General features: G+C 35.1%; 1 protein-coding gene across 1 annotated transcript in view; it reads right to left on the reverse strand.

Moving 5' to 3' along the window:
• Positions 1-349: 349 nt before the first annotated feature.
• LOC106873835 (disks large homolog 5) overlaps positions 350-27,458 on the reverse strand; it is a 173,897-nt gene continuing 146,788 nt past the window's right edge. The window contains exons 15-26 of the mRNA XM_014921344.2: positions 25,462-25,564; positions 23,867-24,020; positions 21,285-21,474; positions 19,347-19,449; positions 18,984-19,227; positions 17,595-17,806; positions 14,268-14,309; positions 12,173-12,274; positions 8,437-8,564; positions 5,253-5,362; positions 483-592; positions 350-357 (exon numbers count right to left, since the gene is read on the reverse strand). Of these exons, the coding sequence (XP_014776830.2) occupies positions 350-357; positions 483-592; positions 5,253-5,362; positions 8,437-8,564; positions 12,173-12,274; positions 14,268-14,309; positions 17,595-17,806; positions 18,984-19,227; positions 19,347-19,449; positions 21,285-21,474; positions 23,867-24,020; positions 25,462-25,564 (1,506 nt within the window). The remainder of the gene's footprint in view (positions 358-482; positions 593-5,252; positions 5,363-8,436; positions 8,565-12,172; positions 12,275-14,267; positions 14,310-17,594; positions 17,807-18,983; positions 19,228-19,346; positions 19,450-21,284; positions 21,475-23,866; positions 24,021-25,461; positions 25,565-27,458) is intronic.

Raw genomic sequence — 27,458 nt, forward strand, 5'->3', positions numbered from 1 at the left:
CCACAACAAAATAGAGTTTCTTACATGTTGTTTGCTTTATATCAAGTTCTTTATAAAAACAAATTAGTATCAAACTGAAAGATTATTCAATACCTTTTGTAGAATGAATGTAGAGTCTGATGAAGGAGCAAGCCAATCTTTTCCTTGTAAAAGTTTAATACACACACACACTTAAATATATATATATCATACACAGATACATATGACTATATGTATGTGTTTCCATCAATTTGTCCCATAATTAGTGGTTCAACCAATAAGTATGAGACTGCATGAAGTAAGTATAGGGAATAATATAACCAACTAAACTTTTACGGGCAATATGGCTACAGTCAAATAATTGAAACTATTATAATACTGTTGTAAGATAATATGAGATATACAACTATATCTACAATGTTTGTTTTTTTTAAACAGATTTTCAAATCATATATGGGAGACAGAAAAGGAATTATTTTAAAGATGTAATGATGAAGTCTTACCTGTTATAAGATGCCGGTAATCATGTTCTATTTTTTGGAATTGTTCAAAACGTTCTTTTGAATTTTTGCTACTAATTTTTTCTGTCCAAAACTGGACATCTCGAACTTCTCTGTAAAAGAAACATATACATATACATTACAGACACACACACGAATATAGGTGCAGGCATGTGTGTGTGGTTCAGATTCACTGTGTAGTGTTTTGCGCATGAGTCTTCTATAGCTATAGATTGACTAAAGCCTTGTGAGTGGATCTAGTAGATGGAAACTGAAAGAAGCCAGTTGTGTATGTGTATGTATGATGGCATGAACATATGACGTGTATGGAGGATGGCAGCTGTGCAAAGAAATGCTGTACTTTTAAATAATATGTGTCCAGTAATAAATGGTGAGAAATTTTAAGATGTTACATCGCACAGATGAGATGACAAGCTGTTGAGTTAAAACTGGAGATTTCCAGTCCAGAGAAGACCAAACTGATAGCGTAAGGATGACCAAATCAAAAATAGTGATGTAGTCTGAGAAACATGTATCACCAAGTCTACTGTTGCTGCTTTCACCTACACTTTGCTACCTTCTTATCATAAGCTTTTTAATTCCTATATTATCAAGGTTAGTTACTTATGTTTAGTTAATATTGCTTTGAGCAATGCAAGCGGCAAAAGTAGCAAGCATACATCCACAATCTAACATTATCAACTGCCCACTGGGAGGATCATACCACTCAAAGACTATGGTCTATAGGGTAACCCTCACACCATTAGATAGCATTAAGACTATACAGGCATGACAGCTGATGACTTTAAGGGAAGGTTTAAGCAACATATGCACTCCTGCTTCATCTAGAGCCTCCAGGACTATGAAAATGACTTGCTCAATGTTCTATGGAGCATCTGTGACAAGAGTTTCCTTACTCATCTGGAGTTTATAATTGTTAACTTTATCTCCTTGAGAAACTGCACATACTCCAGCAGCCTGCTGTATCCATCAATAGAAAAACTGACCTAATCTTTTGTTGTCACCAGAGATACATCCTATTAAAACCTTTAAATACCAAAGCTCCTGTAGTGAGACAGAAAAGAGCTATTTTGTCATGGTGGCAAGGCACAGTTGTGCTATGGCCATTTCATCCAATGAGAGCTGGTTGTGGAAGGATACACATGACAACTTCCACCCAGCAGTATAAATGCATTTATCAAAGAGTTAAATCAAGTGGCAACATCACTCTTTCTACTATGTGTATTTTACAGTGTTCACTATCAATGCCATGCAACTTGCTTGACTTATATCTATAACCATTCTGCAGCATATATGCAGAATGCTCTACATCTTTTAACATTTACACCCAAAGATAAAAATTCATTCTTATACGCTCATGTTGCTTAGTACTTATCAACAATCTAAAATAAATGACTATGCTTTATTAACAAAACATGCCTTCTGATATTTATTTCTACACATACTTCAGTCACGTTATATTGTGACACTGTTATCTTCCAACACATTACATTTGAACCCATTACAACTTTGAATCTGTCACATTGGTGACTTACTACTAGATTGGTGAGCACTTACTAAATTGGTGACCCTTCTCTCTCCACACAACCTGAAACCAGCCAAGAATTTTAATGGTGAATATTACCAATCAGCTTGAAAATGGCTATATTATCCTAGTCATATCTAAATGAGATGTACAGCACAAATCATGTTAGTGTGTTCATGAAAACCCATGATTTTACTACATAAACAATTGAGTTATAGTATCCAATATTATTTGGCATGGTATCTGACTTCTGTGAATTTTTAGAGATTTTTTCCACATTTTCCTACATCAACTTCTTGAAAATTTTTGATCATGATGGAAAATGGATACCAGTTTCATGTAGTGAATCAGAATTTGAAGGATTTTCAACTGTACAGTGAACAGAAAAACCATGTAGTGTGTGAGTATGAATCTGATATTTCTATTTGTGAAAGTGATTCTAACATTAGCTCAGACAATTACTGTGGAAACTAATCATTACACAAAATGTAAATAAAACAATAAAAAAGACTTTGTGGTCTCCCACATCCTTAGATGAAATCTGAGCATGTTTTGCAATCAATATAATTATGGGTATAGGAAAGCTATTCAGAATAACAAACTATTGGAGTAGTAATGAACTTCTTGGAGACCAATATGTTTCCAATATCATGACATGGACAAGATTTTTGAAATTATCTCTATGCCTCCATATAAAGGACACTAGTAGTGCACTAGCATATGAGGAACCAAACTTTCATCCCTTATTTGAAATAAGACCCCTCATTGACTGCGTTCAAAGCACATATAAAACATTGTATAAACCAGAGGATACCTATCCATCAATGAGAGTATGGTGGGATAGAAAGGCAGAGTATGTTTCCAACAGTACATACCTGGAAACCCACAAAATGGGGATCAAAGTTTAGAAGATTTATGAAACTAGAACTGAGTACTGCTGTGAGTTCACTATTCATATGAGGAAAAAGGACATTATTTTTTGAGTGATTTTTCACTTCAGTCAAACATGCAGTGGAATTAGAAGCTGTGGCAACATATGTGCTACAGTAATTGCAAGTAGGGAAAAGATGCCGTTGGATATAAAAAAAAGCAAAATTTAAAAAAAACAGGTGAAATAATCCAACAGCAGAAAGGAATTTGCTAGCAACTGCATACAGAGACAAGAGGCAAATTAATTTTCTGTCAACCTGTGAATGAAAAGGGCATCCCAGGTTAAAAGGAAGATCCCGGCCTACTTACTACATGATTGTAATTACAAGCCTTACTGCAGACATTTGTATTGTTTCTTTGAACAGAACATTCTCTAGTCCCAAAATCTGCATTGCTACAAGTGAGGCTACAAGATAATTAACTCTATTTTTACTATATTTCTGTTGAAATACACTGCCTTTGCTTCAAGTAATATTGACATTAATGACATACTGTAGCATTTTAGTTTCTATTCCTAAGAACTAGTTTCTTGAAAACTACTTCCACCAAGTTCTCCCAATTCTCCTCTCATCATCCTAACTCTGTCTCTCCTACCATATCTAACCTGACAACAGTGAGCTTCTTTTTCAGACATGTAACTCTTTAGTATTCCTCTTCTACCTGTGTTGATCTACAGATGTTAAAGGCGAACATCAACCACATCAATCTGTCCCATCTAGAAAAGTTATAGGCATTTACAAGGGGATACTCAAAAGTAATTGGAAACATTCTCTGTGGGGCAAGCTAGTTGTAGTTCAGACTTCTGCTACTAGAAACCATATGATGCGACCCTCAAGCATCAGTCTACTGACCAGTCTTATCAAGTATGGTTGTACTGCCACATGGTGCATCACTGTCTTGCAGTGCTTCTTCCCGGTTCATCAATTTTGGCAATAGCTGAAATGAAGGAACAGTGTGCTTCTGTGAAATTCTGTTTTCTGCTTCAAACAACTTACATGGATGCTGTCATGAGCAAAACACAAGTTTATGAGTGGTTTCCATGCTTTAGGAATGGTCACATGTTGCTTTAAGACCAACCTTGTTCAGGGCGACTGTCAACCTCCCAAATGAATGAAAACATCATGAAAATTCATGAACTGATCTTGGAGGACCATTGCCAAACAACTGACAAACTTGTTGATATGACTGGTGTGTTCTGGAGGTCCTGCTAATGAATTTTGAGCAAGGAAATGCGAATGAAAAGAGTTGCAGCAAAATTTGTGCACAGCTTGTTCATGGAAAATCAAGAGCAGTCACGATTGAATGCACATCATGAATTGAAAGAACAGTTGGAAGTTGATCTCGACTTTTTTTAAAGGTCATCCACTGGTGAGGAAAGCTGGTGTTATGGCTATGGCCTGCAAACAAAGCAGCAATGAAGTCAATGGAAGCATTCAATGTCACCACGCCTCAAAAAAGCGCATCAAGTGAAGTGCAATGTCAAGACAATGCTGATTTGTTTCATCGATGTGAAATGGATTGTCCACACAGAATTTGTTTCTCCCAGTCAAACTATTAACCAAACATTTTACTTGGAAGTTCTGAAATGTTTGCGATACGTGGTGAGACAAAAACACCCCAACCTGTGGCAAAGTGGAGAGTGGTGGTTTCATCATGACAATGTGTCTGCACACAGCATCTTGAGTGTAAGACAGTTTTTGACCAAAAATGGTATGAGCCCGCTTATCCACACTCCCTATTCACCTAATCTTCCCTCCTACAACTTTTTTTTTTGTTCCCCTGAATGAAGAAGTCCTGAAAAGTAAACGTTTTGCAGATGTGGAAGAGGTGAAGGAAAAAAAAATCAATGGAGGTGTTAAAAAAGGTATCACTACGCAAGAGTTCCAGGACTACTTCAAACAGTAGAAAACGCATCTAGAGTGATGCATTGCTTCAAATGGAGAATGCTTTGAAGGTAATAAACATGTAAAAGTAAGTGAATACAATAATACTGCAAAATTCCGGTTTCTTGAGAATGACTGATTGAAAGAAAAATTTTAACTCTTGTTACCATATTTGTACTGAGATACAATGCCTTTGTTTCAATTGGTTTTGAAAATAATGAAGAATTTAGTAAAATAACTCATTATTAAGCTGGTGTTTGGGACATAAATTAACATGGAATTTTGAGGAAAGTTTTAGATCACTTTAAACAATAAGAATTAATCATTGAACCAGAGATGATCTCAGGCGAGTTAATAACAAAAGGGTTGAATTTATATTTTTAAAAATTTACCAAGTGAAGAATACAAACATACCTTATTTGCTTGGGTGTTTTCTGTTTTACTAACAAAACAATTGGGAATATTTGCTGCCGGTGAAGCCGGTCAATAGCTTCTGGACTTACATTCAGCAAACAATGGCAATTCTAGCAAAGGAAAACAATAACATACATCACTGTTGGTAGATGACAACAAAATGGTAGCCTCATATGGGAAGGAAATTCTTACTGAGAAGTGACACCTAATCCTTTCATGAACAACACTCAAGTAAAGTTTTCAAAGTTACTACAAACATTTGGTCTCAAAATTTCTGCCGATTTCTCATGGCAACCTCACATATACACAGGATTGCCAAAATGATATCTAAATGACTAGACATTCTCTTTTGTTACAGAGGGTGAGCACTAAGCAGTGAAAAGTAGAATTGTAATGTTATTATCAGTCTGAATATGCCTGAGGCACATTTGAACCAGTGAACAAGCTACTCACTGCATTTTGTCACAGAAAATATATCCTGTTTGTTGACAAATGGTGTGTATACACCTATATCATCTTGCAGTACCATCTACCCAGCACCGTGCCGTAGATGGCACTGCAAGCTGATATAGGTGTATACACCATTTGTCAACAAACGGGATATATTTTCCATGAAAAAACACAGTGAGTAGCTTGTTCACTGGTTCGAACATGCCTCAAGCATATTCAGGCTGATAATAACATTACAAGTTTACTTATCATTGCTTAGCACTCCCACTCCATAATTTACTCATAATGAGCCACCGCACAGCACTGCCAGTTACCTTATGGCAACTGGAAAAGCATAAGAGAATTAGACTCTTTAATCAGCTCACAGCGCCGCCTGCTTGGTGACTGTGACGGAAGAGGAGATAACTACTTCAAAATGCTTGCATCTCATGGTCTGGGTAGACAGTGTTGCGAGCTGATATAGGTGTATACACACCGTTTGTCAACAAACAGGCTATAGTTTCTATGACAAAATGCAGTGAGAAGCTTGTTCAGTTCAAACGTGACTCAAGCATATTTGGAATGATAAAAGCATATTTGGACTGATAATAACATTACAATTCTCTTTTGTGTCAGAAAATATTTCAAACACTGATTAGTTCTTCAAAGATAAACTAAGACCCACAAAGAGTATTGCCTACATGTGGTTGGAAAGTGAACTTCTTAACCACACAACCATGCCTGCACTGAGGAGATAAAAACAAAGATTTTTAAAATAGGTACAAAATTATATTTGTAGATGCAAGGTTTAATTGATAAAAGAGACCTTTGTTATCTAACTTCTACTAATTTTATCAGATAACAACAGTTATGGCACAAGGCCAGCAATTTTGAGGGGAGTGGGTTAGCTGATAACAACTCCAGTACTTCATTTGTGCTTTATTTTATCAACTCCAAAATGATGAAAGGTGAAGTTGACCTCGGTGGCATTTGAAGTCAGAATGGAAAGAGTCAAAAGAAATTCTGCCAACATGTCACCTTATAAAATAATAATAATAATAGTAATAATACTAATAATCCTTTCTACTAAAGGCACAAGGCCTGAAATTTGCAGGGAGGGGACTAGTTGATTACGTTGACCCCAGTGTTTCACTGGTACTTAAGTTATTGACCCCAAAAGGATGAAAGGCAAAGGTGACCATGACGGAATTAGAACTCAGAACATAGTGGAAGATGAAATACCACTAAGCATTCCACCCAGTGTGCTAATGATTCTGCCAGCTTACTGCCTCAATAATGATGATAACAACAACAACAATAATAATAATAATAGTTTCAAATTTTACCTCAAGGACAGCCATTTTGGGGAGAGGATGAGTTGATTGCATTGTGTTTCACTGGTACTAGTGTTTCACTGGTACTAGTGTTTCACTGGTACTAATGTTTCACTGGTACTAGTGTTTCACTGGTACTAGTGTTTCACTGGTACTAGTGTTTCACTGGTACTTAATTTATCGACCCCAAAATGATGAAAGGCAAAGTCAACTTTGGTGGAATTTGAACTCAGAATGTAGCAATGGGCAAAATACTGCTAAGCATTTCGTCCAGCGTGCTAACGATGCTGCCAGCTCGCTGCCTTAATAATACAATTCTGTCAGCTCACTGCCTTAATAATAATAATGATGATAATAAAAATTATTGTTAATGATAATTCTTTCTACTACAGGCACAAGGCCTGAAATTTTGGGGGAGGGTGCTACTAAATTACAATGAGTGCAGTGTGCTCAACTGATACTTATTTTATTGCTCCTGAAAGGATGAAAGGCTACCAAGCATTTTATCTGCTGTGCTAATAATTCTGCTGTCTATCCAACTAATAATAATAATGATGATTTGAAATTTTGGGACAAGGCCGGCAATTTCAGCAGAGGGAGTAAGTTGATTACATCGAACTCCAGTATTCAACTGGTATTTATTTTATCAACCTCAAAAGGATGAAAGGCGAAGTTGACCTTGGTGGAATTAAATCTGAAAACATAAAGATGGATGAAATGCCACTAAGCATTTTGCCCAGCATGCTAACAATTCTGCTAACACACCATCTTTGAGGATAAAAGGCAAAGTTGACTTTGGCACAATTTGAACGGAGAACATAAAGACAGATGAAATGTTGCTAAGTATTTTGTCTGGCGTGCTAACGATTCTGCCAGCTTGCTGCCTTGATGATGATGATGATGGTGATCCTTTCTATTAAAGGCACAAGGCTTGAAATTTTAGGGGAGGGGACTAGTCAGTTACATCAACCCAGCACTTGACTGGTACTTATTTCATTGACCCCAGCACTTGACTGGATCTTATTCTATCAACCTTGAAAGGATGAAAAGCAAAGTTGACCTTGGTAGAATTTGCACTCAGAACATAGCAACAGATGAAATGCCACTAACAATTCTGCCAGCTTGCTATTATTATCATTATTATTATAATTATTGTTATGATGATGATGAACTAAAATAGAACATTAAACTGATTTATAAACCAGCTATGAAAGAAAACAGTTAATGAGAGTTGTATTCAAGGACAAAATCTAACAACTGAAGCAAAGTAAAAAACTGTTGAAATATTAAAGCGACCAGTTATATGAGACTAATACAATAAGTTGAACATTTAACAATTGCTATACTAGATTACTACTCCATTGTTATATTCACATACAAAGGAGAAGACTTGTCAATAGTGTTTTGAGGAATAGACATACCTTATCACAGATTCTTTTAACAGATGATACAGTATAACATTCACAATAGTTTTCTCTTTTGTAACATTCTAAAATAAAGCCTTCAGCTTGTCCTTTCTCTATATTCTGGGCATTATTTTCCAATGTAGCTACAATGAAAATAGAAAGTGTTGATGTTAAATGCCAGATAAGAATAGAAAGAATAAGCGTAATTCTTGAATTTATTGAGAAATATATTGGAATGAGTCATGCAAATGCTTTGTAGTCCTGTCTGATAAAATGGAAAATGCATTACCCAATAAAATGGTGAGAAAGAAATGCCAAAACAGCCACTCCATATTGTGAGGCTCATTTTTCACATTGCAAGAATTTCTTCATTTATTTTTATTTTATGTATAACCTCTAGTCTTCAAGCATAAAATCACCTCATGCTCTACTTACTTCCTCTCATTTAAAAGAGAGGTTAGACTCGTGAGCTGCTTGATGATCTCACTAGTGCTGATGCCATGACAAAAGCACACAATACATGCTGTAAAGTGTTTGGCATTATGACAGGTGTCCAGCCATAGAAACCATGACAAAATTGACACAAGCACAATGTGGTCTTGCAGTTTGCTGGATCCTGGCCAACTGTCCAACCCATGCCAGCATGGAAAGTGGATGTTAAATGATGATGATGTTTAGTCTCATTACATGGCAGCTTATGCATCTGTTCTCTACTATAAACATGGGCCAACCAAAACATTGTGTGTTAATTTCATATATGGACACTAACAAGCCTCTGGTACATGTGTCCCTCTTTGTCTTGACAATATTAAGACAAGACTTTGTAATGGTACTTATAAATGAGTAGCACCATTATACAACCAGTGTTGTGCAGTTCTAATCTTCTATGAAAACATCATCATCATCATTTAACGTCCGTTTTCCATGCTAGTATGAGTTGGATGGTTCGACTGGGGTCTGGGAAGCCAGGAGGCTGCACCAGGCTCCAGCCTGATCTGGCAGTGTTTCTACAGCTGGATGCCCTTCCTAACGCCAACTACTCCGTGAGTGTAGTGGGTGCTTTTTACCCGCCACCAGCACAGGGGCCAGAGGAGGCTGGCAAAGACCATGATCAGTTGGTGCTTTTTACATGCCACCAGCACGGAAGCCATTCAGGGTGGCGCTGGCATCGGCCACATTTGGATGGTGCTTTTTACGTGCCACCAGCACGGGTATCACAACTACAATTTCCATTTGATTTTCATTTTGATGTTGATGTACTTGACTCAATAGGTCTCCGCAAGCACAGCAGGTTGCCCCACAATCCAAGGTACTTTTGAATGGGCTGGGGCTGGTTATGCAAAACTGGTGTAGGATACAGCCATGAACTCACTTTATTTGTCGGGTCTTCGCAGTCACAGCATATCTCCAGAGATCTTGGTCTTTCGTCATTGCCTCTGTGAGGTCTATCGTTCGAAGGTCATGCTTCACCACCTCATCCCATGTCTTCCTGGGTCTACCTCTACTCCGGATTCCTTCAACTGTTTGGGAGTGGCACTTCTTCACATAGCTCCCCTCATCCATCTGTAGTACATGATCATACCAGCACAAACGTCTCTCTTGCATGCCACATCTGATGCTTCTTACGTCCAACATTTCTCTCAGGGTGCTTACACTCTGTCGTGTGTGCACACTGACATTACACATCCAGCGGATCATGCTAGCATGTCTTCCGCAGTCACAGCCCATGTTTCACTGCTGTCAAGCATGCCAGTTCACACACATGCATCGTACAATCTACCTTTCACTCTGAGCAAGAAGCCCTTTGTCACCTGCAGGGATAAAAGCGTTCTACACTTTGCCCAGGCTATTCTTATTCTAGTGGCAACACTCTCAGAGCATCCACCCTCACTATTAACTTGGTCACCTAGGTAGCAGAAGCTATCAACTACTTCTAGTTTCTCCCGCTGGAGTGTGATAGAATCTGTTTTCTGAGCATCTGTAGTGTTTATTGCCCCTGTGCATCTGCCATACATGAAAGTTATCTTCCCGGTTAATCTTCTTTTGATATTGCTGCACCTTGTATGTGTCCATAGCTTACACTGGGTACATCTTGTGGAGTTTCTACAGATCTAGCAGGGCCACCTACCTGAGGGGATGTGTGATGAGTTCGCCTTCCTACTTACTAGAACTTTGGTCTTTGCTACATTGACTCTAAGGCCTTTTGATTCTAAACCTTGCTTCCACACCTGAAATTTCTTCTCTAGTTCTGATAGTGATTCAGCTATGAGGGCCAGGTCATCAGCATAGAGGAGCTCCCAGGGACAACCCATCTTGAATTCCTCTGTTATTGCCTGGAGGACTATGATGAATAAAAGGGGACTGAGGGCTGATCCATGTTGGACCCTTACTTCTACACGGAATTCTTCACTATACTCATTGCAAATCCTAACCTTACTAATGACCTCTCAGTATAGGGCTTGTACAGCCCTTATTAACCATTTGTCAATCTCCAGTTTCCGCATCGCCCACCAGATAAGGGATCGGGCGACCCTGTCAAAGGCTTACTTTAAGTCCACAAAAGCTAAGTATAGGGGTTTATCTTTAGCTAGGTATTTCTCCAGCAGTTGTCAAACCAGGAATATAATAACATCAGCGGTGCTTCTACCTGGCACAAAACTGAACTGCATCTCATCTAAGCAGACTCTCACCCTAATTAGTTGGGCAATGACCCTCTCTATGACCTTCATCACCTTATCCAGCAGTTTGATACCCCTGTAGTTATTTCTATCTAGAGCATCACCTTTACCCTTGTAGCAATTGACTATGATACTGCTACGCCAGTCATTGGGTATGACTCCATCATGAACAACCTGGTTTACAATGCGGGTGACTAGGCCATAGCTCACACCACCAGATGTTTTAAGCATCTCAGCAGTGATTCCTGATGGGCTGGGGGCTTTTCCTGGCTTCATACCTTTAATTGCTTTATCTACCAGGGAGCTGTCTATTCGGATAGCTGGTCCGTTTACTGGTTCACCATTTGGCAGGCTCTCCTTCTCCCATTCATTCTCCACGTTCAGCAGTCTTTCATAATGGCTTCTCCAAGACTCTTTCTTTTCAGAATCATTAAAAGCAAGCGCACCATTATCCATGCTGACACATTTCTCTCTTGTGACATCTGGTAATTGGAAAAAGATCGTCACTTGAAAAAGGTGAGGATTGATGGCAGAAGGAGCGTCCAGTTGTAAAAAAATCTGCCTCAACTAATTCTGACTGACCAATGCAAGCATGGAAAAGTGGATGTTAATATGATGATAATGATGATGTACACAAAACCACATAGATTCATAAAAATAAGTATTGACAATGTTGAGTGCAGACGTTTTACCACTACGATTATTCATTATCAAAAAGTTCATCACATTTTAAGTAATGATTTCAAATTTTGGCATAAGGCCAGTAATTTTGGGTGAGGGGTACATCAACCCCAGTGCTTGACTGGTACTTATTTTATCAACCCCAAAAGGATGAAAGGCAAAGTCAACCTCAGTGGAATTTGAATTCAGAACATAAAGACAGATAAAATACTGCTCAGCATTTTTCCCAGCATGCTAATGATTCTGCCAGTTCACCTTAATCATGTTTTAAAGAAAAAAACATCTTGTCTATATGTTAAGTTAGGTTTGAAAAGTAAAATAATTCAAAAATGAACAACATATTTAAAACAATTGAATATTAGGTTTAAATATTCTTTCAATATTTAACTTACTGATATCACACTTGCAAAACTTATCAGGGGACTCTGCAGTTAACTTGTTGATCAAAGGTTCAGCTAAAGGAGCAAGCAAAATAACAGGACGAATAGCTGAGCCTAAAAATGAAAGCATTACATTTTAACAAAATAGTAGTTGAGCCTAAAAATAGAAACATATTTTAGAAAAACAGCATAATTCTCAAACAAAACAAACATCTTAAAGTTTATGTAGACAATGCTGAAACTAACTTTTCAAATTTGCTCTAAACTAGGGGTTTGTAACTTGCAGCCTTTGAAGCCTGTATGTGCAGCTTTCTGGATTTTGTTGACGACAAAGTATAATATTTATTTTAATGTTTTTTTTTAAATTCTTGAAGTCATGAAAAGGTCGGTTTATATTTTTATTTTTCTGTGGTTAAGAAGTTTGATTCTTAACTACATATAAACAAAATTACATATTTTCATGTATCTAATAAAAACTTTTTTTTAACAAAACCTTCAAATATAAATAAAGCTACCTATTCCTTATCTTAACATTGTTATTGTTCTCGTTTTATGAACTTAAAAAGTACACACAGCAAATATAAACTGCATCTCATAGCAAAGGTTACAATGAAGAACTCAATATTTGAGAATGTTAACACTGATTATAAATGTAATTAGTAAACTAAAGTGTATATGGGTTACAGGTCAGCATTCTATTAGCTGGATAATTATATACTGCATATTGTATTTACTAGGTAAATGAAATTTGTTTTGATAACTAATCAATTAGGGACAGTCGCTAAATTTAACCTGTCAATGAATGATTAATGTGTCTTTACTCCCCTTGGTGTTCAAACAACATGAAAGAAGTTCTTCATATTTCAACAGGTTTTTGAGCATAAGACATATTCAGTTGAGCTGTCACAGCACATCATCCATTCATTCATTCATGCATACATGTTTGTTTGTATAGTAGGGCACATGTTTATTAAACTTTTACAAGGAAAAATTTGATAGTGACTTCAAAATTTTGGCTTGTTCACCTTTACCAAGCTGTCTGGTGAAGGTAAACAAGATGAAACTTTGAAGTTACTGTCAACCTTCTCCTTGAAAATGTGTGTGTGCATATGTGATTTTACTGGTGCTGGTGTCACATAAAAAGCACCCAGACCGCTCTGTGAAGTAGCTAACATTAGGAAGGGTAATCAGCTGTAAGAAAAATACCAAAGCACAAAGTCCCCAGGTTTACCAACTCCTGTCAAACTGTCCGACCCACGCCAGCATGGAAGATGGAAGTTAAACAATGATGATAATGACACACACATGCATGCATGCATACACAAATTTTAAACATTGGTTTTACACTGTCATCTTAACACTTGTGCTAACCAGACATTCCACTACAAAGACACCTTAAAAGATGGCTAATTTCATCATATGCCTGCAATTTGGAGCTGGATATTCTAGTGCTTTTATCCTTACATAATCTCCATTATTACAATTATCTCTTAACACTGGAATAAAAATTTTTGTCTATGACTACACAGCATCACGTCAACTACAAGCATTCTAGTGATAAACAGAAAATATATCATAAATTATGTTTTCCAGAAAGTTGTGGATATCTGATCTGCCAAATGGATGTTTATTCCTAATTGTTATTTAGAAATTATCAATTACTGTTCAGGCCATACAAGATTTCAGATAATGGAATGTTAATTGCAAATTCTACTAAATATAGTGGTTAAGTGGTTAGAAGAAACTAGAAGAATATCTTTACTCACTTCTTATTTAGCAGAGATAAATAGACTAACATGTCAAATTTAAAATACCAAATAACAGCAGGGAAATAGTAATTTAATAGTGGTTTACAAGATCAAATACAGTTGTAGTGTTTTGGCATTCAACAGAGCCAGTTATACTGTACACATATTGATTTGATTGAACTTGGAGAGATAAAAGGTGAAGTTGTCAGCAGTGAAATTTCAGTTGAAAATATTGATGGTGAAACTAAATATAGCAAGGCATTTAGTCAGTTGCTCTACTGATTCCATTACTAAGATGAATAACCATTTTAGGTATATATCAACTATTTTTGAACAGGCATAAAAATAAATACACTTACCTTCATTTTTCTCAACTTTAGTAAATCCACAAAAATAACCATCTTAAAAGAGAAAAATATATATGTATGATATCTGTATATATATATAGTTTGATTTTAAGTCAAGCTGTATATAAAAGCAATTTAACATGAAACTGAAGGATTGCTTGACACTTTTTAGAAGTAGAGTCCAAATTTATTAACCCTTTTGTAACAATAATTCTGTTGAAATACACTGCCTTTGTTTCAATTAATTTTGAAAAGAATGAAGAACTTAGTAAAATAACATTGCCAAAATTAAGCTGAAATGTAGAACATAGATTAATAAGAAATTTTGATGGAAGATTTTAATTTAGATCACTTTAAAACAGGAAGTTTATGACATAGAATCAAGGATGGTCTCAGGTGGTTTGGTATCAAGGAGAAACTTGGCAGTAGCTTTGAAGTTTTGGTTGGCTCACCTTCATCAGACAGCCAAAGGAAAGCAAGCAGAAACTTTGAAGGTACTGTCAACTTCTTCCATATAAAAGTTAATATATATAACATATTTCCACCCACCCTTATATAATGCAAGTTAGACACCTGTTCCTCTCCCTTGATCATATTTTAGCTTCTCCATATCTGGTATAAAGATACCTCCCTCTCTACTACAACCCCACTCGGTTGAGGGGACTTCTTTGTAAGTTACTTGGAAACCTTACTAATGCTTGTGCCATGAAAAAAAGCATCCAATACACTTTGTAAAGCAGTCGCCATTAAGAAGGGCATCCACTCATAGAAACCATGTTTGATAAACCACAAATAAGGTAACACCATAGTTAGTGTTCATGGTCAGTGATTATGAAGAATCAACTGAATCTGTTTCCTTTAAAATGTCAAAATTATATTACAGATAATTGCTTCTTAGATCAACACCTTTCCATGGAGATCTATTATATCAAATATAAATATACAAAATACAATAACAGCATCCATTGACAAGGTTGCAAAAGCAACAAAACTTTTAGAAGAAAAAATATGAATAATAAATGAGTGGAAACTGAACCAGTGGATAGACAATATGACTCTCCCCAAACACAACAAAATAATAGCCTTGTTAAATATATTTGTAATTATGCACATTCATACAACGCATAGGAAATGTTATCTATGATACTTAAAATGGTGGTGACTTAAAATATCCTTTTCCGTCTATGTTTTTTCAAGTTTCCAGCAAATAATAATCATCATCATCATCATTTAACATCCGTGTTCCATGCTATCATGGGTACAATGGTACCACAAGAGCTGGCCAGGCAAAGCCTGCACCAGACTTCTGTGATTGTTTTGGTAGGATTTTTACAGCTGGATGCCCTTCCTAACACCAACCACTCAGCAGAGTGCACTTAGTGCTTTTTATGTAGCACAAGCACAGACAAGGTGAGTAGTGCTTTTTACGTAGCACAAGCACAGATGAGGTCAGTTTTGGCGAGGTTTTTACAGCTGGATGACCTTCCGAACACCAACCACTTTACAGTATAGACTGGGTGCTTTTAACTGACACCTGCACTGATAGGATTATCAAGTAGGCGGTGAGCTGGCAGAAACATTAGCACGCTGGGTGAAATGCTTAGCGGTATTTCGTCTGCCGTTACGTTCTGAGTTCAAATTTCGCCGGGGTTGACTTTGCTTTTCATCCTTTCGGGGTCGATAAATTAAGTACCAGCTACGCACTGGGGTTGATCTAATCGACTTAATCCCTTTGTCTGTCCTTGTTTGTCCCCTCTATGTTTAGCCCCTTGTGGGCAATAAAGAAATATGATAGGATTATCAAGTATTTGCAAGACAAAAATAATAATAATAATAATAATAATCCTTTCTATTGAAGGCACAAGGCCTGAATTTGGTGGGGAGGGGACTAGTCGATTACATTGACCTCAGTGTTTCACTGGTACTTAATTTATCAACCCCCAAAAGGATGAAAGGTAAAGTCAACCATGGCAGAATTTGAACTTAGAATATAAAGATGGATGAAATGCTGCTAAGTATTTTGTCCAGTATGCTAACTGTTTTGCCAGCTCATTGCCTTGATAATAATCTTATAATAATTCTGCTTGTTTCTCCATTACTTAACCTGTCCATAATGCTTCCATGTGATTAGCTGAAGGGGGAGGGTAGGAAGGGAAGGGAAGGGGAGGAGGGGAGAGAGAGGTGGTTGTGAGTGAAATGTGTAATTTATCTTTTTGAACCAAGTTTTTTTTCCTCCTTTATTGAGCCCATCTGTAATGCTTTCACATGATTAGTTGAACGGAAAGGCAGAGAGCAAAAGAAAAAGGAGAAAAAGAGAATAAGGTAAAGAGAGAGAGAGAGAGAGAAAGAGAGAGTGCTGTGTATTAAGTCTTTAAAATTGTACATAAAGTATATAAAGTGTATACATAAAGTGCTTTAAGTAATCATTGTATTCCAATTTCCTTCACTTTTCAATGATTAGCAGATAAGCAATTATCTTTTGATACAGACACAACACAGGCTACGCTTTCAGGTTTCTGGATAAAGCTTTCAGAAATAACCCAATAAGTTTATCATTAATGCCATGAAATATTCACAGGTCTTCCTAGTAGTAATAGTAATAATAATTATAATAACAACAATCCTTTCTACTGTAGGTACAAGGCCTGAAATTTGGATGGTAGGGGTCTAGTCAATTTCAGTGACTCCACTGCTCAACTAGTACTTGTTTTATCAACCCAGAGGTGATGAAAAGTAAAGTAAGTACCAGACAAATACAAGGGTTTGATATAACTGACTCTACAGCCATACCTCTAAATTTATGGCTTGTACCCATATTAGAAATAACATGTAGATGAAAATAAATTATCTTGAAATAAGAATCAATAAATGTGAATTCGGCTCTGAAACATATCTATTGGTGGAATTTGAACTCAAAACACAAAAGCAGAGAAAATACTGTTAAGCATTTGGTCCAGTATGGTAGCAACTCTGCATGAGCCTTGACAAAATATTTTAAATATTTCTTTAACTGAATGAATCTTCTCCACTGAACAAGCTTCATAATTATTAAATATTCAGAGCATGAAATTTTTTCTGTAGAAATCTTCAATATAATCCCAATTTTTGTTTTCTTTTTGTGTTCCTAATTTATGAGCATATTACCATGGTTAGTTCTGAAATGCTAAAATTGTTGGAGAAATGCTATTTTAACTATATGAAAATGAAGAGAGAAAAAAGAAAAAAAATCAAATTCATAGACAAAAAATAAAAAAAAAGCATTTTCTTTTTTTAAAAGTTTCAATTGGACTTTGATATAATTTCAGAGAGAGAATAAGGTATTACCAAAATAATAATTACCATCTAAAACAGGAAGGAGTTCAACATTAAGTGAGATATCAGAAAAAGATGTGAGATCGCGACTGTCACGAGAATTGGTTCTCTGATGCTTCTTCCGCTTGAAAAAACTGCGCCGGACAGTTCCTGAGCCTCTCCTGGAACACTTGAGTTCATCTTCAAGGAGATTCAAGCTCTCAGAACTACTTCTCTTGAGATCAAAGTTAGGACCAAGTCTGCAGCATAAATATAGATAGACATGGGCTAATCATAAAGATAAAAATTATTTATTTATAAAGTTTATAAATCATATAATGTAATGTGTTCTATATGGACTGAAGGATTAAAGAATTATATATACATGTACAGAGAATTTGCTTTTTGAATTAGGTCTCTTAATAGGACAAATAGAGATGTTTCAGAGCAGAATTCATATTTATTGATTCTTATTTCAAGATATTTTATTTTCATTTACAAGTTATTTCTAACATGGGTACAAGCCATAAATTTGGAATTATGGCTGTAGAGTCAATTATATCAAACCCTGTACTTGTCTGGTACTTACTTTATCAAATCTGGAAGGATGGTAAGCTAGGTTGACCCCAACAGGATTTGATTTAAAAGATGTAACTTAGTGCAGAATGGTATTTTGTCTGCCACTCTATAGAAGTTGCATAGCTATTAATAATTATGGAAGGACAACACTGTTAATTACTATAGAAAGACATTACTATTACTGAATATGGAAAAGACACGAATGTTATTACAGGCCAATTTACCTTTTTCACTTTAGCTAAGACTGTAATACAGTCCACCAATATATAAAAAAAAATGAAACTGATATTTAAGTTAAAAAACCACTAGTATCTTCTATAATGAACTCTGTGTGTGTGTGTGCGTAAATATATATATATGTTTATTCTGTCCTGATGAATTAGTCATTTATATTCATTATTTTTATGATTTTTATTATGGGATTCAATGGTAAAGCTGACAAAAAGATAAATATATCCTTGTATATTTATGACTTATTTTACAAGTCATAAATACACATTCATTTTCCATAGAGTTTAATTGATTGTTGAAGTTTATGTGCAATAAATTGGTTCTGCTTCTACAATACTTGAAATATTTAACAATTTTTCTGTTCAATTCCTAATAATATTGAATTATAAAAATATAATAGAATCTTTTGAATGGGGGTTACGGGAGCTCACAAAAGTAGAATAGAAATTTAAGAAGTTCATAGACAAAAAAGATTGAGAGCCACTGGTTTAGAATATAAATTGGTATTTTAATGTAAGGTTTTAATTGGGATCAGTTTAAAACAAAAGTTTGTATACTTGAACCAGGGATGGTATCAAGAGGTTTAATGTATTTGTCTGAAACAGTTAATTTATAACAACTACTCACCTAGTGGGAATTTTTCCATATTTTACTTTCTTGCCTTGATTATTGATTAACCATCCTAACCAATAAGATGTATAATTGCTATCTCGGTCCCCGGATTGGTTGTCATAAAATCCTTCTTTTACAAGTAAAATATCATTCCTATTGAAAGACAGCTCCCCTTTCTCTTCACCATCATCTGGATGATAGTCAAAGTGGGCACGTATATAAAAAGGAAATCCTGAATTGCATCTACCTTGAAAGTACTCTGAAAAAGAAAAAGTGGACAAGAAAGTTTAACACCAAACTAATTATAAAAAAGCACAAATATTTAATGATATTGGAACCACGTCAGTTTGGACAATTTTTATATGATGTGATACTTACTTTCAGGATTATACTGAGAGATAATTTTCACAGAGTTGGTGGCCTTTGATATCTCTCTCATAGCCTGTTCAATGGTAGCGTGCCGTAAATTGGTTCCATTGAACTAGAAAACAAAAGCAAGGGTTAGTGGGGACAAAAAATGGATTTTATTTAATACAGGTTTGGCAACAATAAGCATAATTTGAAAGAATTAAAGAAAACTAAACTACATATTACACCCTGAAGCAATAAAAAGAAAAAATGTTTGTTTAATGTTTTTTTTAATACTGCTGCTGTTATATGTTTTATTCTCCACTTATTTAAAAAAAATAATTGGCTGAGTATGTTTTTGAAGCATTCTCACAAGCAATGAAAATCCTATTAACATGACTGGCAGCATTTATAAAGTAATATCTCCAGGCTAAATATCTGTAGTTGAAAACTTTTGGTTGTTATTCGTTCAGAATTTTGATCTCCAAATCTTGTACAAAATTAGCTGGCATTTCCTTTCAGAAAAATTCTGCTCAGATCCTGAAAGAAGTTCTTCTTACAAAATGTTCAAGACTCCCCTCATGTTTACCATTGAGTTATAATAACCTCTCTCTTTTGCTTGCTCTTACCCACCCATCCACATAGAGTGCTGATAGTCTTATTATAAAACTATTGAAGAAAGCTTCATCTAGAGGTAACACCACTAGACTATATATGTATAGACATACACTGTAATTGTATGTGCCACATACCTTTTAATACACATATTTATCGCACAAAATTTCCAAACATCCTCTAATGCAGTGTATGCATGTATAAGTGTAATAAACAAAGAAGGTAAAAACTTCACATTATATCAAAGAATATTAGTGAAGCCAAATGTTAAGAGAAACGGTTGTAATATTGCAATTTAGACAAGAATTTAATGAAATAAATTATCATAATTAGTCAATCAGAGAAGCGATTAGTCATTGTAAATTTACTCTATATTAAAAATGAAAAAATAAAAATGAAAATTAAAGTAGCATACAACACCATTGTTCATCCTCATTCATATTAATCCCATGTCAGCATGGACAAATGGAGGTTAATATGGCATTTATAAGGAAAGATGATGATGATAATGATGATGACGACGATGACAGCTGTGGTGGTGGTGGTGGTGGTGGTTGCAACAGAAAAGCTTCAGCCTAATTCTAAATAGTGCCCAATAAGCACATCATTAGAGCTGCTCATTAATTATATGAAAGGTAAGTGAAGATTAAAAGCACTAAAGAAAAATAACCTTGTGTACAGTAGGTGGATGTACCTAATGTCTGAGAAATGGCTCATTGTTTCATCTCATTATCAACTTTGGGTTCATTCATTAATTTCATTTTCTAAACACTTAATTGCAGCTGTTGTCATTGTGAAAATTGAAGAGATGCAGATCTAAAAGAACATATCTGCATGCATTAAATTCTAAGGACAAAGGCACTAGAACTTGAATGAATGACCTGACTAAGATACTTAATCCTTCTGATACCAGACCACCTGAAATAGCCCCTGGACATATGATACAAATTTCCTGCTTTAAAATGATATAAATTAAAATCTTCCATTCAAATTTCATGTTAATTTATGCTCCAGAGACCAGCTTAATAATGGCAAAGTTTTTTAATGAAATTCTTCATTATTTTCAAAATTAAATGAAACAGGGCCAGTATTTTTCAATAGAAATATAACGAAAGTGCTAACCAGTGAAGCAAACTACCAGTTCACCTTTATTATTTATATCAAGGTATAAACTGTGAGTGTTACTATCAGATGTGGTCTACCATGAGTATCTTATAAGTTTAATATGCTATTAATTTTGATGTTAAAAAAGCAACATTTGTGTTTGTATCCGTACTTTAGTAATGTTAAAATGTCCTCTGTTGTTATGAAGTGGGAGGGGGGGAAAAAAAACAAGGATACTAAACATCATACTTCTAAAATTTGACATCCTTTTGAGAGGCCCTCCACACCATCCGCTATACTGTTTGAATGGATATCCTTCACAAACACTCCAATGCCGCCCTGTCCACCAACAAAAGACAATCCTAAACTACTGGTGGACTTAGTTTTCTTCAGTTGGACACAGCACTGATTGGATGGTAGGTGCATAGAGTCAGGTGAGCTGGAAATGGAAAACAGAAACAGATAGGATCAATAGTAATGGATCAATATATATGATATATCCCAAGACAGGTAAATTTGATCAGCAATGATAGAAACATAGATATACCATGTTTTTACTTTAAGGTTTTTATGACTGACTTATAAGAATTTATTATTTTAAATCATAATTTACCAAGGGTTTAAATAAATACTTCCTACATAAGAGATTCCTCTCTCAATATTAAATTTGTCTTAGCGCTTATATACTTCAAGAAAAAATAATTTCAATGCTTAGAATATTGGATGAGAACAAGACTCTTGTAAGAAAATTTGAACTGAGACTTTTTTGCAACTTTCAGATCTTCCACTCATTGCAACTAAACGAATAAGAAACAACAGTTGGTGTTGGGTTCTTTAATTTTAAGAATTTTCTATTTAGTTTGATTTTAAAAAATAATTAACTAACAACAATTTTGAATAAATAAAGATATCTTAAAGGATGAAGCTAATCCACAACCACTGTGATTTTAGATAAAGTAGTTGAATATGAGGTGTTAAGTATGAGAAGATAAAGAATTATACTCAGAAAACAGACATTTGAGTCATGAATTCTTTAAAAAAATGTGTATATAACTTCATGCCTTTAAATATAGTAGTAAATAAAATTAGATGAGTAGAGATTAGTAAGAAGACAAAAATTACAATAAACAAGAGGGATAAAAATCATTTACATTATTTACATTTGACAGATATTTGTCCTCATCTTGTTTGTTGTTAACACAATGTTTCGGCTGATATACCCTCCACCCTTCATCAGGTGTCTTGGAGAAATTTCAAAGCTGGGTTCTCATTCCTAAGGTATTTTTTGATGTTATAATTGTTATTATTATTATTATTATTCAGGTCACTACCTGGAATCAAACTCAGAATCTTGATGTTAGTGGCCTGCACTCTTAAAAACTACGCCATATGCCATGGCACAGTGGTTAAGAGTGTGGGCTACTAACCCCAAGATTCCAAGTTTGATTCCAGGCAGTTACCTGAATAATAATAATAATAATAATAATAATAATAATAATAATAATAATAATGACAATAATAACAACAACAACAACATCGAAAAATACTTCAGGAATGCGAACCCAAGTTTGAAATTTCTCCAAGACACCTGATGAAGGCTGGAGGGTATATCACCCAAAACATTGTGTTAACAACAAACAAGATGAGGACAAATATTCGGCAAATGTAAATAATGTACATAATTCCTCATCTCTTAAATATAGAATTGAATAAAAATAAATTAAAAATTTAATCATTTTTAATTTGTTAATTCAGTAGTCAGATTATGTCTTTGATATAATTTGACTACTGAACTCTTCAGTTATTTAAAAGATACTGTCTTATACCATCATTGGAATGCATACTTTACTCTGATGGCATTTAAGAATGAGGGATCTTATCAGTTAAAATATAAGTAATAAATAAAACAAAGTTGTTAATGATAATCTAAAAAAACATTATCTATGTTGTTAGTGAAGGCACATCTCAAATATAATTTGAATAGTTGTTAGAATTCAATTACAGCAACTTAAATCTGTTATTTTTGAAAAGAGGTGTGATGGAAATATGTTAATTCAATAATCTGTAGACTATTATAGTTTAGGACAAAATATTTGAGCATTAACTTAGACTCAAAGTTTTATTACCTATTAAAAAAATCTATTAAAGTAGCTATATCTGATCACATCAGAAGAACTGTCCCTTAACATCCAAACTCCAAGTGGGCCCACACATAAGTATCTATCTAAAACACTGGTTTCTACTTATCAATGATAAAGAAGATAGAAATTTAGAATAAGAAATCTCCCAGGAACTTGTATAGAATATACAATATGTTATATATATATAATAAGATGCATTTTAATAAACTAATAGTTATTTTATTTTTATTTGATCAAAAAAGTCTAAATAAATACCTGATAATATATATCTTTTTTTAGATATTTTGCAAAATACAGAATTTAACTTCTCAGAGTCTTTTGATGACTAGAAATGATGTTAATAATTTTAATAAATGCAGTTCTTTGCTTAGTGGCATTTTGTCTGCCTCTACATTTTGAGTTTAAAATTGCACTGAGGTTGACTTTGCCTTTCATCTTTACGGAACTGATAAAATTAGTACCAGTTGAAAATAAATGCAGTTCCTGATTTCTAGTCAACAATTTTTAAAGACTTAAAGTAAGTTGTACATACATACAAAACAAAATACATAAATATCATTGATTTTCATTTTATGTCAAACTTTAAATGAATTGAAAACTAAGATTAATTTACAAAACTGAGAAAAAAAGACAAGTTTGCATTTTTAACAAGACAATATGAATGTACAAATCTTTGGGATAAATGTTCACCTGAAGGTACTAATTCTGTGGTGAGTGTTTTCTGAAGATGGACTGGATGGAGTTATAGTTTCATTACTGACTAGATGATTCGGTTTTTTGGATAGTTCAGAGGAATCTGATGGTGAGGAGCACAAATTGCTTTCAGACCGTTCACTGTTGAATTCTGTGAACAAGAAAAATATGTTTTTTCCTTCTTAATAATGAAATACCAAACTGAAATAAATTCAAGTAAAATTACAATAAAATGTGTTAGATGCAGGTGCAGGCATGGCTGTGTGGTAAAAAGCTTACTTCCCAACCACATGGTTCTGGGTTCAGTCCCACTGCGTGGCACCTTAGGCAAGTGTCTTCTGCTATAGCCTCAGGCCAACCAAAGACTTGTGAGTGGATTTGCTAGACTGAAACTGAATGAAGCCTGTCGTATGTATTTATATTTGTGTGAGTGTGTTAGTGTTTATCCCACCACCATTGCTTGACAACTAATGTTGATATGTTTATGTCCCCATAACTTAGTGGTTTGGCAAAAGGGACCCAATAGAATAAATACTAGGCTTACAAAGAATAAGTTCTAGGGTCGATTTCTTCAACTAAAACCAGTTCTCCAGTATGACTGCAGTCAAATGACTAAAAAGTGTAAAAGAATAAAAGAATGTGTTTCTCAAGGCCCATCCCCAACCTTTGGAGGCACGGCAATATTTTGGTAGGGTGTAGGTCACTTCACAATGTGATGTAAGTAACAAATAAATACAACTGCCAATGAATTTTAATTACAATTTCTTTTGTGTGTGTGTATATATATATATATATATATATATATATATATATATATATATACACACACTGATTACATTCATGAAGGGGTCAACACTTTTTTTTTTGAAAATCAAATTGTGTCATAGGCAAAAGAAGTCTGAAATACTGATGTGGATGTATGATCTTGGGTTCATTCCTACTGTGCAGTGCCTTGGGTATGTGTCTTCAACTGCAGACCTAGCCAACCAAAGCTTTGTGAGTGGATTTGGTAGATAGAAACTGGAAGAAGCCTTCATATATATCATGTGAGTGTTTGTATGTGTATCCATGTCGTGACATTAAATGATGAATGTAAACGAGCACCACTGTTATGTAAGTGTTGTTATTTATTTCCAGTCTTCTGTGAAAACATGTTTGGTCATGGGGGAATATTATCTTACTTGGAAACAAGTGAGGGTTCATGACATGTAGAAAATCTAATTTAAGAAATTCCTTCTGACCCATCCAAGTACAAAAGAGGAAACATTAAATGATAATGAAACATTCAATACTTTCAGTTAAATGATCTTATTAAAATACAAATTAGGGTGCAAGCTACCAGAACCTTCAGCATGCTGGGCAAAATAATTAGCTGCATTTCATCTGTCTTTATGATCTGAATTCAAATTCTGCTTTGCTTTTCATCCTCTCAAGTGTCTGTAAAATACTAGGGTCAATGTAATCGCCCAACCCCATCACCTGAATTTGCTAGCTTTGTGTCAAAGCTTGAAACTAATATATAGATTCATAAAAAACCAACTATCATAGATAAGATGTAAATCATGAAAACAGACATTAGGAAAGTAACTTACTGTGTGGATTGTATTGCACCAACATTGTTAAGGTTTCTCGACACTGACGCAATACACTGGCTGCTAACTGATAAGTTGCAGTTCGCATGTTGATTCCACAAACCTACAATAAGAAAACAAGTAGAAATATTCATTTGAATCAATTTTTCTCCATACAAGTATAAACTATATCGAGCCATAGACAGAGAAGGCTTTGTGTGTGTGTGTGTGTGCGTGTGGCTGTGTGATGAAGAAGATTGCTTCCCAACCATATGGTCTTGGGTTCAAGTGTTTTCTACAGTCGTCCCGGGCCAACTAAAATGGATTTGATAGACAGATATGTATATATTTGTATGTGTGTATCTGTCTGTGAATGTTTGTCTTGATATCCTGTAATGGTTGTAAATGAGCATCATTGCCATACAAGCAATGTTGTTTGTTTTCAGCCTTTCATGAAAAACATGTCTAGCCATGAAGAAATATCTTGCTTGGAAACTGGTAAGGACTGGCAACAAGAAGAGCATCAGGTTGTAGAAAATCTGACTCAACAAATTTTGTCTGACCCATGCAAACATGGAAAAGTGGATGTCAAATGATAATATATGTATATATATGAAGGTGGGCTGAAAAGTTCATAGGCTGACTATGAAGGAGTGATGCTAGACCTGTGAAATCTTGCATGCATTAATTTTAACTCCCCTTCTTTCAGGTAAACTAACATCTGACTCTTCAAAGAAGACTTCAAAAGTAATTAGTTGCGACTTCTCTCGAAAACTGACAAAATTTGGTATCATGGTGTTATCAAGTACCTCCAGGAAAAACAGTTTAGGCCCCAAAGACATTCATGCTGACATGGTTGCTACATTAGGGCTTGATGTGCCAGTTTATCAACGGTGCAAAATTGGGCAGCTGAATTTAAAGGGGGAAAGGAGAGTCTTGAAGACGGTCCAAAGTCTGGATGTCATACAACTGCCGATGAAAACATTAATCATGGTGATGGATGTTAGGTGATTGACTATAAATCAAACGGCCAATGCTATTAGCATATTTTGCACATTGAACTTGGCCTGGTGAAAGTTTCTGCTTGGTGGGGCCATGTCTTCTGGACACCTAATCAAAAGCATATGGTAAGATCTGATACTGTTTCAGGCAGATCCAGCTGTTTTCCTTGAATATTTCCTAAACCAGAATGAGTGTTGGGTTCGTCACTTTGAGCCAGAGACAAAGAGACAATCTACGAAGTGGAAACATCCCTCTTCACCTGCTCCAAAGAAAGCCAAGGTTGCTACAGCTGCAGGAAAGGTGATAACCTCAGATATTTTGGGGATGCAAGAGGCACTGTGTTTGTTGACTATCTTCAAAAGGGTCACACTATCAATGGAGAATACTATGCCAACTTGTTGATGCAGTTACAAAAGACAATCAAGACCAAACACCCAGCAAAACTGAGGAAAGGAATCTTCTTATATGAGGACAATGTTCCAGCATACCAGTCCTTGGCTTCAATGATTGCTGTGTGTGATTGTGGCTTTCAACTGATTGATCACCTTCCCTATAATCCTGATTTGGCTCCATCTAAGTATCATCTATTCCCTAACATGAAAAATCACTAGGCTGGAAACCAGAATCACAGTGATGATGATGTCATATCTGCTGCTGCTGACGTTTTTGAACAACAGGATGAAAGCTTCTTCACAAATGAGATCCCAGCACTAACACTGATGGAAGAAGCATGTGCACTGCAAAGGGGACTATGCTGAAAAATAAACTGCATTTGGTCACATTTCATGAGAATATTTTGGTCAGCCTAGGAACCTTACAGCTGCCCCTCATGTGTGTGTGTGTGTGTCTCTCCCTCTCTATATATATGTATATATACATATACATATGCATATATATATACATACATATCCATACGTATATATATATATATACATACATATCCATATGTATATATATATATATATATATATATATATATATATATATATATATATATATATATATATATATATATA

The sequence above is a fragment of the Octopus bimaculoides genome, chromosome 7 (assembly GCF_001194135.2).
Source record: "Octopus bimaculoides isolate UCB-OBI-ISO-001 chromosome 7, ASM119413v2, whole genome shotgun sequence".
Lineage (NCBI taxonomy): Eukaryota > Metazoa > Mollusca > Cephalopoda > Octopoda > Octopodidae > Octopus > Octopus bimaculoides.